This window comes from Sinocyclocheilus anshuiensis, unplaced genomic scaffold, assembly GCF_001515605.1.
Source record: "Sinocyclocheilus anshuiensis isolate Anshui unplaced genomic scaffold, SAMN03320099.WGS_v1.1 scaffold1222, whole genome shotgun sequence".
In the NCBI taxonomy this organism is placed as follows: domain Eukaryota; kingdom Metazoa; phylum Chordata; class Actinopteri; order Cypriniformes; family Cyprinidae; genus Sinocyclocheilus; species Sinocyclocheilus anshuiensis.
Window position 1 is genome coordinate 60,994 of NW_015555818.1, and position 18,234 is coordinate 79,227.

Sequence of the window (18,234 nt, forward strand, 5' to 3'; positions counted from 1 at the left end):
GATTGCATCGGCTGTGGGGATGAAGACGACAACTCCCATGATTCCACACTCAGTCACAGCGTCATCAAACTACGCATTTGATTCTTTGTTTATTTTGAATACGCGCCTTCTAGCGGCGAAAAATTACATATTGTGCCTTTAAAGGTTATTCCCCTTTTTACAATATGTAATATAAGTCTCTGGTGTCCCCAGGATTTGTCTGTGAAATTTCAGCTCAAAATACTTTAAAACCTGAAAAAGTCAGATTTTCATGATATGTCACCTTTAAGAAAATCTTTATTTTTGCTTAACCCATTGACGATCATTTTTTTCTTCTTTTAAGCATAAACTCACTTAATTTTATTTTCTGGAATTTAAGACTTAATATATTAAGTCATTTTGCTTTTCTTGTTTAAATTTAAGAAAGTTTAGATATCGGTATTTGTACTGGAAAACAGGACAAACATACCGAATAAGAAATTATTTTTTTTTGCACTTCATATGGGGTTTGATCGTGAATAAATAATAAATTCATTTTTAGGTCAAATTGATTTTTAAAAAGATCTAAACCCAGCCACTCAAAATGCTGTCTTTCTCCTCTAGTTTTCCAGGCAGGGAAGATACTAAAGGCACAAGCATGGGAGAGTGGGGCTTTCTCTCCAAGCTGCTGGACAAAGTGCAGTCTCACTCCACGGTCATTGGGAAAGTGTGGCTCACTGTCCTCTTTGTCTTCAGGATCATGGTTCTCGGAGCCGGGGCCGAAAAGGTGTGGAGCGACGAACAATCAAAAATTATCTGCAACACTAAGCAACCTGGTTGTACGAACGTGTGTTACGATCACACCTTTCCAATCTCCCACATTCGCTTCTGGGTACTTCAGATCATCTTTGTGTCCATGCCAACGCTTCTATACTTCGGCCATGTTCTGCATATCCTCCACAAAGATAAGAAACTGAGACATCAGATTGAAAGCCAAGAGGAAAAGCAACATCCCAAATACACCGACGATCGTGGCAAAGTTATAATCAAGGGCCAGTTGTTAGGTAGTTACCTAGCCAGCTTGTTTGCTAAGATCTTGCTTGAGGCTGCGTTTATCGTAGGTCAGTATTATATTTACGGTTTCATAATGATCCCTAAGATAGAATGCTCCCAATCTCCTTGCCCTCATACGGTTGAGTGTTACATGTCTCGTCCCACAGAGAAAACCATCTTTATCATCTTCATGCTGGTGGTGTCGTGTATCTCTCTGCTTCTAAACGTGATCGAGATGTTCTACCTGATATGCCGCAGGTTAAAGAGACATCGTGGCACACAGAAGAGCACGTTCTCGCAAGGTTTAAACGGATCCAAGATGCACATTACAGGAACTTTAAAGTCTACCTAAACTTAAGGCTGAAAAGATCATGTTTGATGTTGTAAGCTTGTCCATAGCTAAATTAATGTAGGGTCTAGGTATTCAAATTCATTGTGATCATTTTGTTTTGCTGTGAAATGATTATATGTATTTTGAACAATGTTTGCACCAGAATGAATGTTGATGAACATCTGCATGGTGCCGCAGGGCATTTCAGGTAATTTTATATGGACTTTATTTAACTTTAACCTTTATTAAAGTAATGTCTTGTCATATGACTTATCATTCATCTCTTCTTATAAACCTTTGTGATGCTCTATGTGTTTTACAGTAGAATTGTCATAACACACAATAGTTCATTTTGTAACATTGCATATTTTCCTCTCTCTGGTTAAAGCAAACCACATGTAACTATACGAGAGCATATATGACTTACTATTTGTTAGTATATGACATTATTTGTTTCATAAAAGCATAGCTCATGCTAATTTTAGCACTTACACATTGTGCTTTAATCATGAACTGTTTTCATTAGTTAACATGAATGTGTTAAAACCTTTGTAAATAACGTTACTATGCTTTTTCTTGTTAGGGTATATTAAAGTATTGCTCAGCTAATGATGTGCAGGTAGACATGTAGGCCTATATCAGGAATTGTTAGTTTCCTTAATTTCAGCAAAGAATTAAAGGGGTCATATGATGCTGCTAAAAAGAACATTATTTTGTGTATTTTTTTTTTTTTTGTTAATTTCATACACGTTAAAATGTAAAACCTCGACGAACCAAGGTTGGGCTTGCGGCAACCACATGTGACGACCCCGGGCTGGACTCTGCTTCGTCCACGGTGAAAGCTGATCCGGCGATTGTATTTCCTCAGCGACCAGCACGGATCAGCTCTAGGCATGACGAAGCGGATATCGTCCTTTTATGGAAGGCCAACCAAAGTAGTTTCTTAGTAGGTCACTTTCACAACGAAACACAGCGCCTTCACGACATGGCGGCGGCAGTTGAAATCGCATCATATGACCCCTTTAAAGGAGCATCCAAACATATCAATTGTCTCATTTACCCTCATGTTGTTCCACACCTCCCCAAACGACGATCTTAAGGTATTGTAGAAGTACTTCACACATCTCATGTGCTGTTGGAATCTAATTTGTTCTATTTGAACATGCTCATATTTTAAGGTTTTAACTCACAAATATTCAAATATGGCGTCACGTGTCACACGCCAGATTTTACATTAGTAAAGCCAACGCTGTTTCTTGGGTGTCTTGTTACTTGCCTAATATTTCCCTTTGGGGGTCTATGGAAGAAAGAAACCCATATTAATGTTGACGACCTGTATTTTTTTGGGGGGGGGGGGGGGGGCGGGGGGGGAGAAATATTCCTTGATGGGAATACTTGAAGCACAAAAATGATCAATAAAATGCACTGTAACTATGAAAACAGATTATATCGAGTACACTTTTAAGTATTTTTTTTTTTACATTTATTTTTAAAATATTTTTAACTTTCAAAAATAATATAACGTTATGAATGTAACAGTATTTTTTTTTCTTTGTTTTCTAAGCACAACAGCTTTTCACGGCTATAAATATTGTATTAATCTGTCTGAAGTTTTATTTTATGCATTGAAAATGCACTGGTGTTTGAGTTTTCGGAGTTTTAAAGTATTTGTAATCCTCATACGCCCTCCTGTGGTAGAAAGTTGGAAAGAATATTTAGAAATGTCATTTCTCCTGCACCTTATAAACGACACGCTTGGTTGATGTTTTATTTATATTTGCACACATGACATGTTAACAGTAAATATGTTTACAATAATGGCTGAATTGCTGCACTCTCAGAAAAAAAGTACAAAATCTGCCACTTGGCGGTAGGCCTACCTTATAAAAGGTGTACTGCACCATTTAGGTACTAAAACGTACCATTTACACTCTTAAAAAATAAAGGTGCTTCACGATGCCATAGAAGAACCTTTTTGTCTAAATGGTTCCATAAAGAACCTTTAACATCTGAAGAACCTTTTTGTTTCATAAAAGGTTCTTTGTGGCGAAATAAGTTTTCTTCAGATTATAAAAAGGTAAGAAAGAGATGTTTTTTTAAAGAGCATTTGACCAAATGGTTCTTGGCATCGCTGTGAAGAACCTTTTAAGCGCCTTTATTTTTTAAGAGTGTAGGTACTAATATGAAAATTTAACACACTCTTTATGGATAAATATGGTAGAATATGGAATTTTATACCATAATATGGTATAAAAAGGTGTAGCCTATCTTCTGAAAAGGTACCACCCTGCAGTTACAGTGGGACTGAAAGACATCCAGGGGTCTTTGAAAAGTAATAATCTCTCAGAATGTGTGGAGATTTGTATTTGTGTGTGTTTATAATAATTGCTACAACCCCTGGTATTATAGTTATAAACGTATGCATCATTTTTACAGTAGATGTAAACACTAGTTAAAATTGGATTAGAGAAAATGCATCATTTGTTTCCTTAAACCAATAAAATTATGGTTTATTAAACAAGTACAAAGTGCTGACATTGCAAAGTTAGTAGTTACAGTAAGCTTTAAGGGAAATAAGATGTCATTTCAGACAGTTTCATTCAGCAAAATGTCTCAGTGGGGGTTAATTTCTGCATCTCAGCCACTGCAGATGTCCTCCTCTTGTGTTCGCCTCTACGACCCATCAGATAGAATATCTCTCCTAGATTTAAAACTAAAGACACACACGCCACAATGAGCATGAAGACAATGAAGACGGTCTTTTCAGTTGGGCGGGATGTAAAACAATGCAGACCAATTGCAGGGCAAGGATCTACCTTACATTCTAGCTGTGTGGCCATCCAAAGGCCAATTAAATAGTACTGGGCCACAATGAACCCTGCTTCAAACAAAATGGTGACAATGAGACTCAACATATAGCAACCAAGCAGGCTCCCTTTGTAATAAATCTTCCCGTTGTCATCAGTGTATTTGGGCAGTTTTACCCCACGTTTCTCTGCCTGGTTTTGTAAATGCTGCCTCAGTTTGTTTTCCTTGTGGATGACGTGCAGAACGTAGCCGAGGTAGACCAGATTTGGCGTGGCCACAAAGATGATTTGGAGCACCCAGAATCGCATGTGGGAAATGGGGAAGACGTGGTCGTAGCACGCGTTCAAGCAACCAGGAGTGTTGATGTTGCAGACCATACTGGACTGTTCATCTCCCCAGACTTTGTCCAGTCCAGCTCCAAGAACCATTATTCTGAAGATCAGCAGAACCGTCAGCCACACTTTCCCAATATTGGTTGAGTGAGACTGCACTTTGTCTAAAAGCTTGGAGAGGAATCCCCAGTCACCCATGCTTACCTGGAAATGAGAAGACTTTTGAAGAAAACTAAAACATGGGACAACAGGAGTTACATGAATATTAAGAATTAGTAAAATAGAAAATAGAAAAAAAAAATTACTTTAGCCATAAATATAGCCGTATAAATATTTATTTTCTAATTCTTAATATTTCTATATGTAAATGTTTTAATTACTATATACTGTATATATACACACACACACACACACACACACACACAGCCATTTAAAATTTTGGGATTAGTAAGATTTGTAATGCTTTTTAAAGAAGTCTCTGATGCTCTTCTATTTAATCAGAAATACAGAAAAAAACACTAATATTGTGATTTAAAATAATGGTTTTCTATTTTAATATACATTAAAATGTAATTTATTCCTGTGATGCATGAGCTAAATTTTCATCAGTCATTACTCTAGTTTTCAGTGTTACATGATCCTTCAGAAATCATTCTAATATGCTGATTTATTATCAATGCTGGAACAGTTGCCCTGCTTATTCAGTTTTATATTTGGGCCCTGTGATAATTTTTTCAGGATTTGACGAATAAAACATTAAAAAGCACAGCTTTTATTTAAAATATAAATCTTCTGTAACAATACAGTATATACCTCCATTCAAAAGTGTAGAGACAGTACATTTTTTTTCTTTCTTTTTTTGAAAGAAATTAGTATTTTAAGAATGTGCTACATTGACACACACACTATCTTAATTTAATCTGCTGAAGATATACTGTTGTTGTTTTTTTTGTTGTTGTTTTTTTGTTAATTTCATACACGTTAAAATGTAAAATTGAGGTAAGAGTAAAAGCAAATGAGCTTTTTCTCTTGTATGGGAAATGTATGGGTTTTACAAGTAATATACATTATGATACAAAAATGGCACAACATCAGCATAATTAAAATATTTGACATAAATCAGCTAAAAGCAAACTGTTGTGTCATAAAAAAATTATTCCAATACTCAATAAACAAAACAGGTTAAGTAATTCCATATTTAAAGTTAACCTACCTTTTATACGATGACAGGTCCAGTGACACTTGTTCTTTATTTGTGTGCAGGTGAAAAGATGATATCAGAGCTTTCAGTCTTTCAAGATCTGACCTTCAACAAGTTTTGTAATTTTTATAAGTGTAGCTTTCATTTAGTGTCCACCCACAAAAAAATAAATAAATCTGCATTTCACTTCGGGTCATTGAGCACGTACTCACACCCAATCCAAAATCACACAAACAGATTTACATCACACCACCCGTCACATTGTCCAGCTTTGACTCGAGATGTTGCAATACATGAAACCAAGAAATGTTAAAAGTCACCTCCCATATCATCATGAGAATATGTGATGAAACTTTCCATAGACAGTGCTTTTTAAAAACACATAAACTCAATGTTAATGTTGTAAACATATCTTATGTAATCCAAAGCATTCAAGATGCAGTCCAAGCCCATGATCATTACATGTTATGCTGGTTTTGTTTTGTACAGTTATAGGTTCATACAATTGTACTGTTTTAAAAATACGCAGATATGACATTTCTGTAGTATTAATTTTAATATAAATGTCTGACTGTGATACAAAAGCAAAGGAATTATTTGGATAAATGCACCTGCCAAATGAATAAATTCAAATGCAACTGTCTACAAGTGTAAACAAGTAACATGCACGTCTGAACTTTATCCAGTTATCATGTACAGTTACACCACAGCTATTTCCTACATTCTCCACAGAAACCACAATTATGGGAGAAAACTGGAAAACAGGATTTTTTCTTGATGTTCTATAAAGTGGTGTTGTACAGATATGGTTGTTCCGACTGAATGAAAAACCACACAAACACCACATGAAAAGACAAATTTTGTGCTAACAATTTCCTCATCCTCACCACCCATTTATAGGTCACCCAGATCATCTTTAATATCATAACTGAAAGATTGCTTTGTCCTGCTCAAGTGGAGTCTTATGATGCAAACCACTAAAAGAAGACTCTTCACGCCGTTACTTTTGGTATAGTCTCAGCTTTCAAATTGTGTAATTTTTTAAAGAAATTCAAACAATAAATGCCATTTTGTGGCTTTTTAATGTGTTGTGACAGATCACTGTAGCGCCTCAGTTCAAGCTGCACGTGAAGCGATCATCTATTCCTCTATACTAGTTGTAGCATGAAATAAACATGAATGAACATAAGAAGCTATCTTGTTTCAACTGTGCAAAGACGTCAATACACACCATTTTTCAAGTTCACTGACATTAATCTACTCTCTGGTCTGGTTTGTTTGTCAGACAAAATTGGCAAATTCGGCGTTATGATTGGTCAGATCGCCTGTCAATCAAGTTCCCCGCGAAGGGTAATAGAGTGGGGGAACTATGACGTCAGAACCCGGAAGAGTAATTCTCCGCGGGTTCCTTCGAGATTTTCCTATGGGGTTTTATAATGGGGGTTTTCAATTCATGAGTAAAATAAAGCCTGTGGTAAACATAACTTGATGATACTTTTACGTTTTGTTCTACAATGTAAACTGCACACATTTACAGCCCAAACGTTCTTATCTAGTTACTTATTTAAAAACATACATTTTCAAAAATGAACATAATTGCTTCAAAATTTTTGTTTTGGGTATGGATGGGCGTAATTTACGTTGTAGAACAAAACGTAAAAGTATCATCAAGTTATGTTTACCACAGGCTTTATTTTACTCATAAATTGAAAAAACCCATTATAAAACCCCATATAGGAAAATCTCGAAGGAACCCGCGGCGAATTACTCTTCCGGGTTCTGACGTCATAGTTCCCCCACTCTATTGTGGGGGAAAGTAGCTTGTTATAGGAAAAATTCGCTTAAATGCATTTGAACTACTGTAAAACTCTTCTGAAAAATATAGCTAGATAAGTCAGAATCGTACACTTGTCTTGCCTATACTATGTCCAAGAAAACATTCTGAAACAGCCATTTCATATAGTAATCAGATCTTCTGGTTTCACCACAGAATTTCCCCCACATTAATGTTAATATTTACTTTCAGTCTATCTGATTGAAAGGATTAGCTCTTAGATTTTTATTATTTAGTTTTCAGTCAATATTATGATGAGACATCACTATATGGGGGTGGTTGAAGCTGGTAAATGGTAAGCACATGTTCCCTAAAATGTTGAGTTTGGCATAATTTGCTGATCTTGATCTTATGTCATTTCCTGACTTCTTTTTCAACATGAGTTGCAATAAGTGAGTCCATGATGGTACATTCCTCAATACCAGGGCTACATTTGGGCTTTAGTTAATCGGTCACTGCAAGATGACCTTACTGTCAGGGCCTGAGTCAATATTTCTTTTGATTCCCAAGAGGTTTAGGTAAAATCTATGGTGCAGTTTTTCAGATCCTGAGTGTAAAAATATTTGTTATTTATGTCCCTTAGTTAGTAAGATTACTCAGAGACTCAAGACAGGCTAAAAGTTCATTGTGAGTATGATTATCCGCAAGTCTCTCTCCCACAATTACACACAATTAAACAAGAATTACAATTCTTGAGAAATAAAACTCCTTTTTACTGACAGATTACACAAGGATTTACTTGAAACAGTTGTTACTTGAAAGAGGTTGTCAGGGTCAAGTGGTTTGTGCAGAAAATCACAAATAGGCCTATATGTTTTCCTCAATATTTCATGTATTAAATGCTGGGATTCATAAAGGCTTGTTTCAAATTAGGGAAAGTAATATGACTGGTGCTTTTTTATTATTAAAAAAGCCTTTTAAATGTTGGGTTGATTTATTATTATAATTTTTTAATTAAAGGGGTCATATGATGCGATTTCAATTTTTCCTTTCTCTTTGGAGTGTTACAAGCTGATTGTGCATAGATAAGATCCCTGAAGTTGCAAAGATTGAAAAATAATGTGTTTTTTGAACATTAAAGCATGTCAGCATATTCTGTTACACCAAATACACAAAATAATGATATCTAAAAAAAGCATCATATGACCCCTTTAAAACTTTTTAAAACAGATTTAAAGGTTTCCTTATAAAATATGTCATTTAAAACTATAATTATCAAAACTGATGAATAACAGTTTAATTTTTCGTGTGTGTGAAATATATATGTGACCCTGGACCACAAAACCGGTCTTAAGTCGCTGGGGTATGTTTGTAGCAATAGCCAAAAAAAAACATTGTATGGGTCAAAATGATCGATTTTTCTTTTATGCCAAAAATCATTAAGATATTAAATAAAGATCGTGTTCCATGAAGATATTTTGTAAATTTCCTACCGTAAATATATAAAAACCTAATTTTTGATTAGTAATATGCATTGCTAAGAACTTCATTTGGACAACTTTAAAGGCAATTTTCTCAGTATTTAGATTTTTTTGCACCCTCAGATTCCAGATTTTCAAATAGTTGCATATCGGCCAAATATTGTCCTATCGTAACAAACCATACATCAAAGGAAAGCTTATTTATTCAGATGATATATAAATCTCAATTTGAAAAAATTGACCCTTATGACTGGTTTTGTGGTCCAGGGTCACATATATTTCACAAATTATGACTCTTACTCAGTTGTAACACCAGTTTCACCACAATTTCCCATTTTGGCACCAATTTTCTCAAAAGTCAAATCTCCTTTTTTTTTTTACAATAAAAAAATCAGTGTACATATTTATCAAGGAGACAACAGTGTCAATGAAGAGCTTAAGAAACTTTTGCATAAGTTTCAATCAAGCATGGTAATTTAAAGGTGTGAACATATTGTTCATTTGTATTAATTTAGCAGAAACCTTTCTTCTTTTTTTCAGGACAATCCCTCTGAAAAAAAGCAGTGGTTAAGTGTCTTCTCAAGGCCACAGTGATTGTTCCTCATAGGGCTCAAACCCAGCAACCTTACCAGGCCTGATCTGTAGCCACTACACCACACCACCATCACGTATAGACGCTGCATTCCACTTAGCGACATAAACAAAGTCGATGATTTAGCTGAATTTCATCAATGTGTGAAAGTGTGCTGCAACATGGCTCATGAAGTGACTAATTGCCTGTGCTTCGAACAAGAACAGAAACAGAGAAGTGAAAACGTCTGGTTTTAACTGGTTTTCTTATCATACAGATGGGTGGAGCATTCAGTGTCCTTTCACATATATGTAAATCACATTTCACGGAGAGAAGATGATTGATTGAAACGGTCAAGTCTTGTCTGAGAGCCTGTGACCTCACTGAGACCGACAGATATTTCACATTTTAACAATACAAAAGTTTTGTTTTAGAATTGACTTTAAATTTCCGGAAGCTGAATAAGGAAATATGTTTATTTAAATACATGCTTATGAATAATGTTAAAATAATCTTTAGGATCTTTAGTATTAGTTGTAGCATTAGGGGAAATTACCATTCGGATCCATTTGTTCAGGTAAGAATATTTTGGGATTTGTTGGAGTATGTTTTTTTTTTTTTTTTAAACTGCAGTCCCAATCTTATCTTTAAATTCTTGAAATATATTTATATATAAAGTTAGAAGAATTAGAAGAATTTAATTATACATTCTTTTATATCTTTAAATTTTACAAAACATTTTTTTAGAAACATCACTCAAAAGTACTAACTTTTCTTCAGATTATTGAGTCAAATGTATTTAAATAAGTGAGATGAAGTTATTATTTATTCAATCAAATATATTTAAAACATTTTACAGTTTTAATACCTTAAATAGAATGAGCTTTTATTTATTTTATTTTATTATAAGAGTCCCCATCTTATCTTTATTAAATCTTACAGAAAACATTTTAGAAGCATCACTAAAAAGTAACTTTCTTCAAAGATTTCAGGTTTATTCAGTCAATAAACCAAAACACCACAATACTTGTCTTTGATTTCAGAAGAACCCGAAGAGATTTTGTTCTAAACCGTGATTATGATTTTATATTTTTATAGGGTGGCAACAAATACTCTGAGATTACAAGACAGCATTTTTTTCTCCATAAAATTATTTGGTGAGTATGAAATTTGTTTAACAGATAAGATGCTGTGCAAGCTCTTTCAATAAACTAGAAATATATGTGGGAAGTGAAAGCAACAGCAGAATGGTCCGTGTGCAGTAGTCTATGAAAAAATCTCAGTCGCTATAACTGCTATTCTAGATTTGATCAGGTCTGTATTGCGTTACAGTTGTTTTGCGCTGTAATGTTCATGGTGGCCTTAAGGTGACAATTCCCATATTCCTTTGCCTTTTTGATTATAACAAGAACCTGGCTTGCTTATAACGTGGCATTAAAAAAGTTGGAAAAAAAGACCTCCTCCAAATTGTTTTGATCACCATGGTTTCATATAGAAAGCAATTGTGGACACTTCCGTGTAAATCTCCTGTTTATCCTCCAGGGAAGCCCTGAGCAACTGAGCAACCAATCATGGGAGACTGGGGATTCCTCTCAGCTTTACTGGACAAAGTACAGTCTCACTCCACCGTCATTGGCAAGATATGGATGAGCGTCCTCTTCATCTTCAGGATCCTGGTGCTGGGAGCAGGAGCGGAGAATGTGTGGGGTGATGAGCGATCCAACTTAGTGTGCAACACCAACACGCCTGGTTGCGAGAACGTGTGCTATGACTGGAAGTTCCCCATCTCGCATATTCGCTTCTGGGTCATGCAGATCATCTTCGTTTCCACTCCAACTTTGGTGTATCTGGGCCACGTGGTGCACGTCATCCACCAAGAGAACAAACTGAGAGAGGAGCAGAAAAGAAACCCGATGTCAAAGTCTCCAAAATATACCAACGAAAAAGGGAAGGTTGAAATCAAAGGAAGCATGCTGGGTAGTTACTTGACCCAGCTGTTTATTAAAATCATTTTTGAGGTGGCTTTCATCGTTGGACAGTATTATCTGTTTGGATTTATCATGGAGCGTAAGTTCCACTGTAAGCAGTTGCCATGTACGGTGGAGACCGAGTGTTTCGTGTCTAGACCCACAGAGAAAACCGTCTTCATTATCTTCATGTTGGTGGTGGCATGTGTGTCTCTGGCCTTAAATGTTCTAGAAATCTTCTATTTGTTTTGTAAGAGGATAAGTGGGAGAAATAAGAAATATAGGAATGTAATGTATGCTGGCGATTCGCGTTATCCTTCACCTTTTTCAGTAGAACTTGATTCTGCTCATGGAATGAGACACAGTGAGTTAAACATGGCCTTTCAGAACAGGTGGGATCAAACCAAAGGCAGCCTTGATGGAGCCAAACCTGAGCCATAGGGCAATAAGTCATTGTGGTAACATGAAATGCACATAATATATTCAACTTTATATAATCAACACAGCCTATGGAAAAAAAAAATGTTGATTGTAACTTTTGCTAAATGAACACTAGATGGCGATGTAATCTTCTTGAGTTGCACTCACTAACCCCTAACTTCTGTCACTACAAGGCCAGTGATTTTTTTTGTGCCTGAGTTACTGTAGTAATTATATCGTTTTTAATGTTATTTTAGCAATGCAACACGAAATATGTTTAACCAACTTTTTCTTTTTGTGCACTAAGAATAAACATTGTAAGAGAAATAAAGTAATGAAGATGTATCAGTTGTTTTCTTATATAGAAGGGACATCAGGGACAAAGATATTAAATTATTAATAAATAAAAAAAATCTGCAAATGCACACGCACATGATTTTATAATATTTAACACTATAAGTTTATTTATATTATATATTAAATATTTAAACACTAAAAGGGTAACACTTTACTTGAAGGGCTGTGCATAAGACTGACATGACACCTTCATAATCATGACATGACACATGTCATGAATATGAAGGAGGTTTTATGCATGTTTATGACAACTGTCATTAAGTGTCATTTGCTCAGTTATGTCGTTTTTAATGCAAATATGACATTATTTGACCTAACCCTACCCCTACCCTTACCCCTAACCATAGCCCATAACAAAGACATCTCAAACAATGTCATCTTTGCATTAAAAATTACATAACTGAGTGAATGACACTTAATGACAGTTGTCATAAACATGCATAAAAAACCTTCATATTCATGTGTCATGTCATGATTATGAAGGTGTCATGTCAGTCTTATGCACACCCCTTCAAGTGTAACCAAAATTACTTTTAATATTTACCGAATATGTCAAATTAAAACCGCAGTTAACAATGATAGCCTAATATAATTTTTATATTTATATTCTTTACCTCAAGATACCAAACGTTCCCTTTTAGGGACTATTCTATTCGGATAATCATAAAAACTTCCTTACTTATGTACAATCACGTTAGAAATGCCATTATATTATGCTATATTTATTAATATGCTATTTATATTGTATTATGATCGTCAATTATTGTTAATAAGACAAGTTTTCGAGAGAAACATTCGTTCGTCTGAGTTGAAGAAGCTCACCAAGCGAAGAGTGCGTGAGGACCTTCTTGTGACGTAGCCAGTCATGTGACTTTGCCAAACTTTGTGCGTCTGCTTTCCACTTTCTTCCCTCCGAGTCTCTTATAAGCAGGGAAAGTTTGACAAGTGTGCCTCAGTTCCTCCATAGTCGCTTACTTGGATTTGGTGACTGATCTTCGGAGTGACGGAGTAAGTCCCTACAGGGCTCTCCTCTCTTTACTTCTCTACAGGTAAGTTTTTACAGAAAGTCTTACAACTTTTCAAAACGTTTTATTTATTTATTTTTTTTCATAGCGGCACTAATATTCAGAACTGAGCAACACAATGGAAAGTTACTTTTAAAGAATTCTAACGTTTTAAATGCCTCTTGTCATATTACATTTTAACTTAACATTTGAGTGGGTTTAGAAGTTCATGAAATTATCTATCGAAATATATTATAGTCATATGGGTCAATATATCATATTTTCGCATTGTATTCACGTCTGCTGTGCAGGACACGTTCGGTGAAAAAGAGGCCATTTAATAGGCATTTCAGTAATTAAAACAAAAATTAAATAACAGACATTTCAAAAAAACCTTGTGTATGGAAAAAAAGTTTTGAAGAAAAACGTAAACCGCAATCAAAAACATGAATTTAATAGGAACTAATTATAACAACAATTTTTTCTCATAAAATAAGATGGGAAAACAACGTTGGGTCTTTTCTTCCTTTGTTTTTAGAACTCTAATACGACTTTCTGGTGAAAAAAACGATCTGTTTCGCCTGCGTCGTGAATAGCGCCGAGTAGGGGGCGCTGTTCAGTCCCTCAATACAATGTTAAGCTGCTTGACTGTGGCAGGACTTTAACCTGTAATTCCCAAACATTCCTACATTATTTTGTGCAATCAATGTAATGACAAGTTTGATTTTTATATGTTTAAATAAATGCAACAAACAGTTATTATTCTATGTACTTTACTATATAACTATCTAAAATTCAGTAGACATTTTTTCGCCCACTTGATGTCTTTATGGACTTTTAACACTGTCATAATATACATTCCACATACCCCATTTAAATTTTTTATTAGTGCCACGAGACCCACAAATTGTCCAGGATATTGAAGGGATGCTCTGCTTCATGCCTGCACCACATGAATCAGGCAGTTCTTTAGAACTTTATAAACAGTTCCTTATGATATTTCATTTTCCATGCTGCGCAGAGGATTAATCAAAGACTTGCAGCCCAATTCTATTCAGATTTCAAGTGAATGTTATTGTTCATTATTTAAACATCTCTGATGTGACTGGAGGGACCGACATCTTGCCAAATAAACAAGGATCTTTAAATTCTCCATTGTCCTAGCTGCTTAGTCATGTTTTCTTCTTGGCATTAAAGACGTTTTAATCAGCAGATAATGAGTCACTTTCTGTCATGGTAGCATTTGCATGAGAAATTGTATTTCACAAAGCAAAAGACACAATGCCTGGCAGTTATCTTTACAACCCCAAACCAAACCCCTACGTGTGTAAGCCACATGTTTGTTATCTGAGCTATCTGAGACCAGGTGTAGTTTATATTATGATAATCCTGAGGTCACTCTCATGATTATTTTCATAATAACATCCTCAGCAGGTGCTGAAACTAACACTTTCATCATGTGCTTTATGTACAGAAAAAGATACTACATGTGGCCACTTGAGCCACACTTCAAAATGTATGAATTGCTTTGCATTACATAACTATGTGTGTGTGTGTGTGTGTGTGTACTTTATGCTACATTGTGGGGACCAAATGTTTTTTGTAAGGGGTAGGTTTAGGGGATAAAAAATATCGTTTGGTGAGTATAAAAGTAATAGAAGTCTATGGAAAGTCCCCACAATTCACAGAAACAAACGTGTGTGTGTGTGTGTGTATAATAATATGACATCCACTAAAAGTGATGGACTGTTTGATTAAAAATGACAGAAAAAAAATTTAAAGTGAAGTATTATCCGTTCAGACATATCACTTTGATGTTTTGCATCTAATGTGATGATATTCAGACATATAAGTGTCACTGAAGTGTCCAAAAGTGTCTAAATACATTTTATTACATCTCAGCTTTCTATTTTCAGCTAGAACTCCCTCAAGATGGGTGACTGGAGTGCGTTGGGAAGACTTCTTGACAAGGTGCAGGCCTACTCCACGGCCGGAGGGAAAATCTGGCTCTCTGTGCTCTTCATCTTCCGGATCCTAGTTCTGGGAACGGCAGTGGAGTCGGCCTGGGGTGACGAGCAGTCAGCTTTCAAGTGCAATACCCAGCAGCCCGGTTGCGACAACGTCTGCTACGACAAATCGTTTCCTATCTCGCACGTGCGCTTCTGGGTGCTTCAGATCATCTTCGTGTCCACACCTACGCTCCTGTACCTGGCGCACGTATTCTACCTGATGCGCAAGGAGGAGAAGCTCAACCGCAGGGAGGAGGAGCTGAAGGCCGTGCAGAACGACGGTGGTGACGTCGAGCTCCATCTCAAGAAGATCGAACTCAAGAAGTTCAAGCACGGCCTGGAGGAGCACGGCAAGGTGAAGATGAAGGGTGCCCTGCTGCGCACCTACATCGTCAGCATCCTTTTCAAGTCCATCTTTGAGGTGGGCTTCCTGTTGCTCCAGTGGTACATCTACGGCTTCAGCCTGTCCGCCGTGTACACGTGCGAGCGTTCGCCTTGCCCCCATCAGGTGGACTGTTTCCTCTCCCGCCCCACGGAGAAGACCATCTTCATTATCTTCATGCTGGTGGTTTCGCTCGTGTCACTTTTGCTCAACATCATCGAGCTCGTCTACGTGCTCTTCAAACGGATCAAGGACCGCGTGAAAGGCCGCCAAAACCAGTTCCCCACCGGCACCCTGAGCCCCACGCCGAAGGAACTGTCCACGACCAAATATGCCTACTACAACGGCTGCTCCTCGCCGACCGCGCCGCTCTCGCCAATGTCACCTCCGGGCTACAAGCTAGCCACCGGCGAGCGGACCAACTCTTGTCGCAATTACAACAAGCAGGCCAACGAGCAGAACTGGGCCAACTACAGCACCGAACAGAACCGTTTGGGCCAGAACGGCAGCACCATCTCCAACTCGCACGCTCAGGCCTTCGACTACCCTGACGACACTCACGAGCACAAGAAACTGACACCGGGCCACGAGCTGCAGCCGCTGGCGTTGATAGACGCTCGGCCGTGCAGCCGCACCAGCAGCCGAATGAGCAGTCGAGCGAGGCCTGACGACCTGGACGTCTAGCTGTGCGACTTGGTGCCATGTCACGACACTAGAGGACTGACCCAGGCAATGAGACGCACTCATTTCCTGTACTGAGGGGGCGGGGCTTCATCCGCACAAGTTCCTCACTCTAGTTGATACAGAGACATAAAATTACTCACACTGCTGGAGGTACTATTCATTAATAATGATGTTGAAACTAGCAGCACTAACATGTCCTAACAACCGAACAGCCAGGGGGGACTCGAAGGGGCACAAACGGGGCCAAACCTGGCGCGTCTCTCAATTCTGCCCACCAAAATATGCCTTGGTCATGTGATTGATTTTGTTGTGCTTGTTAGTATTGGGTTTATTAAAATGCCACACAACGATTCCATTTGAACAAGTTGCACTCTTACAGTAGGTGTAGATTTGTGTTTTAACCCCCCTACAGTCGATCCCGGTTATTACGTCACATGACCTCAAATCTACATTGTCCAACAGGGTGTTCGCAGTCACGAATTAATATTTATTTATTCATAACCATTAACAGGATATCCCACCACTAGATGAAGATTGACTACTACTCAAGGTCATGTCTACATAATTAATACCATCCAAGTGCATATTTATTGACAATAATCCAAATTTCAGCAATACATTCATCAGCAAATACGTTTTTTTAATTTTTTTATTAATCACAGTGGACTGTCATTTTCCTGATAAACTTTGAATTTATGTGGTGTTGGTTTTTGTTATTTGATGATATTTGTTGCTTTTTTGGGTGGTGGTATGAAACAGAAATGTCTATTTGTGGACTGAGCTGCTGTACCAACTGTTACACGGCTTGATTTTCTTTTCCGCATTTTGATTTTTACTGAAATTGTCTTTAATAGTGTGCGAGAAAAAGGCTTTGTTTTTGTTCTCTTTTTTTTTTTTAAATGCCATTTTATTTTCCTTTTTGTTTCTTTTGGGAGGGCAGACGGAATGAACTAGTTTTGAATTAGAATGAGTAGAATTAATGTCTTACCTTTGGAGTGAATGACCTTTTTAACTCAATATAATCATTGCTGCTTGAGAGATAGAGTTTTAGTACTGTAAATCAAGCTAACTATGTCACAAATGTGAGTTTTTTTTTTTTTAGAAGACTGCTTTTTAGAGCTGGACTAATATTTAGTCAGTTATATTAAGAGATATATGCCAGCGTAGCTCCACAACTACCAAACACTAGTAGATGAAATTTCATTATGGACATTTTTTGTTTTGATTTTTCAAAACACTCATTTGCAGAGACTCATGGATTTTTCAGCTACAATGGTGTTTGCACTGAGATATTGGCTAGGGTGTTATTTGATGCAAAAATGACTAAAAGTTCTCTGTTATGCACGTAACTAATTTATTTTACAACACACTATGAGGCGTATAATCGCTACACTTAAACAGTGCTCTCACAGAATCCTTGGGTTTGGGATGTTGAGTGGCTAAAGCAAGATTTTGCATCTGGTAAATAGTGCAAATTGGGTTTTAAATCAGAACAAAACTGATGTAATGTCATTCCATGGGAATCCACTGTTGTACGTTGTGCATGACAGTGGAAAAACCGAGCAATCAAACAAAAACGGACATTAATCAAATCTGTGAAAAGCAATTTAACCAATAAAGATTTTTTCTTTGCCATTTTGTATTGGTGTGTCTCAGTCAAACTCTTTTATTCGACCACACTAATGCTCAAACTGTGTTTCCAATATACACATACTCATTTCAGTATTTTTGTTTACACCCAGCGAGAGGCTCACGATCCAAAAAAAAAAAAAAAGACAAAATGCACTGCAATTTGTCTGGTGCCAGTATCTAAAGAAGTCTGGTGCAGGCTTTTTATCCAAGAGAATTAGCCCTACACAAACCACCGTGTTTAAACAGCCAATAGAGACAAACGCAGTGTAA

General features: G+C 36.8%; 4 protein-coding genes across 5 annotated transcripts in view; 3 read left to right on the forward strand and 1 right to left on the reverse strand.

The window, feature by feature from the left end:
• LOC107675219 (gap junction Cx32.2 protein-like) overlaps positions 1-2,054 on the forward strand; it is a 3,903-nt gene extending 1,849 nt beyond the window's left edge. For both annotated transcript variants that reach the window (XM_016469487.1, XM_016469488.1), the window contains exon 2: positions 583-2,054. In XM_016469487.1, coding sequence (XP_016324973.1) covers positions 617-1,363 — 747 coding nt within the window. In that variant the 5' untranslated portion in view covers positions 583-616 and the 3' untranslated portion in view covers positions 1,364-2,054. The remainder of the gene's footprint in view (positions 1-582) is intronic.
• A 1,822-nt stretch (positions 2,055-3,876) lies between these two features.
• On the reverse strand, positions 3,877-5,772 carry gja12.2 (gap junction protein alpha 12.2). The gene is made up of 2 exons (XM_016469490.1): positions 5,696-5,772; positions 3,877-4,686 (listed from the first exon to the last, which is right to left on the reverse strand). Exon 2 carries the CDS (start codon positions 4,678-4,680, stop codon positions 3,943-3,945), a length of 738 nt encoding a protein of 245 aa, XP_016324976.1. The 5' UTR covers positions 4,681-4,686; positions 5,696-5,772; the 3' UTR covers positions 3,877-3,942.
• Positions 5,773-9,853: 4,081 nt separating this feature from the next.
• On the forward strand, positions 9,854-12,237 carry LOC107675217 (gap junction Cx32.2 protein-like). The gene is made up of 3 exons (XM_016469484.1): positions 9,854-10,086; positions 10,608-10,666; positions 11,052-12,237. Exon 3 carries the CDS (start codon positions 11,081-11,083, stop codon positions 11,915-11,917), a length of 837 nt encoding a protein of 278 aa, XP_016324970.1. The 5' UTR covers positions 9,854-10,086; positions 10,608-10,666; positions 11,052-11,080; the 3' UTR covers positions 11,918-12,237.
• A 912-nt stretch (positions 12,238-13,149) lies between these two features.
• LOC107675226 (gap junction alpha-1 protein) lies at positions 13,150-17,964 on the forward strand. Its single transcript, XM_016469502.1, has 2 exons — positions 13,150-13,302; positions 15,174-17,964. Exon 2 carries the CDS (start codon positions 15,190-15,192, stop codon positions 16,330-16,332), a length of 1,143 nt encoding a protein of 380 aa, XP_016324988.1. The 5' UTR covers positions 13,150-13,302; positions 15,174-15,189; the 3' UTR covers positions 16,333-17,964.
• Positions 17,965-18,234: the final 270 nt, after the last annotated feature.

What these genes read in the sequence shown, in the direction of transcription:
- gja12.2 (XM_016469490.1), bottom strand. Translation starts at nt 4,680, where the DNA reads ATGGGTGACTGGGGATTCCTCTCCAAGCTTTTAGACAAAGTGCAGTCT.
- LOC107675217 (XM_016469484.1), top strand. Translation starts at nt 11,081, where the DNA reads ATGGGAGACTGGGGATTCCTCTCAGCTTTACTGGACAAAGTACAGTCT.
- LOC107675226 (XM_016469502.1), top strand. Translation starts at nt 15,190, where the DNA reads ATGGGTGACTGGAGTGCGTTGGGAAGACTTCTTGACAAGGTGCAGGCC.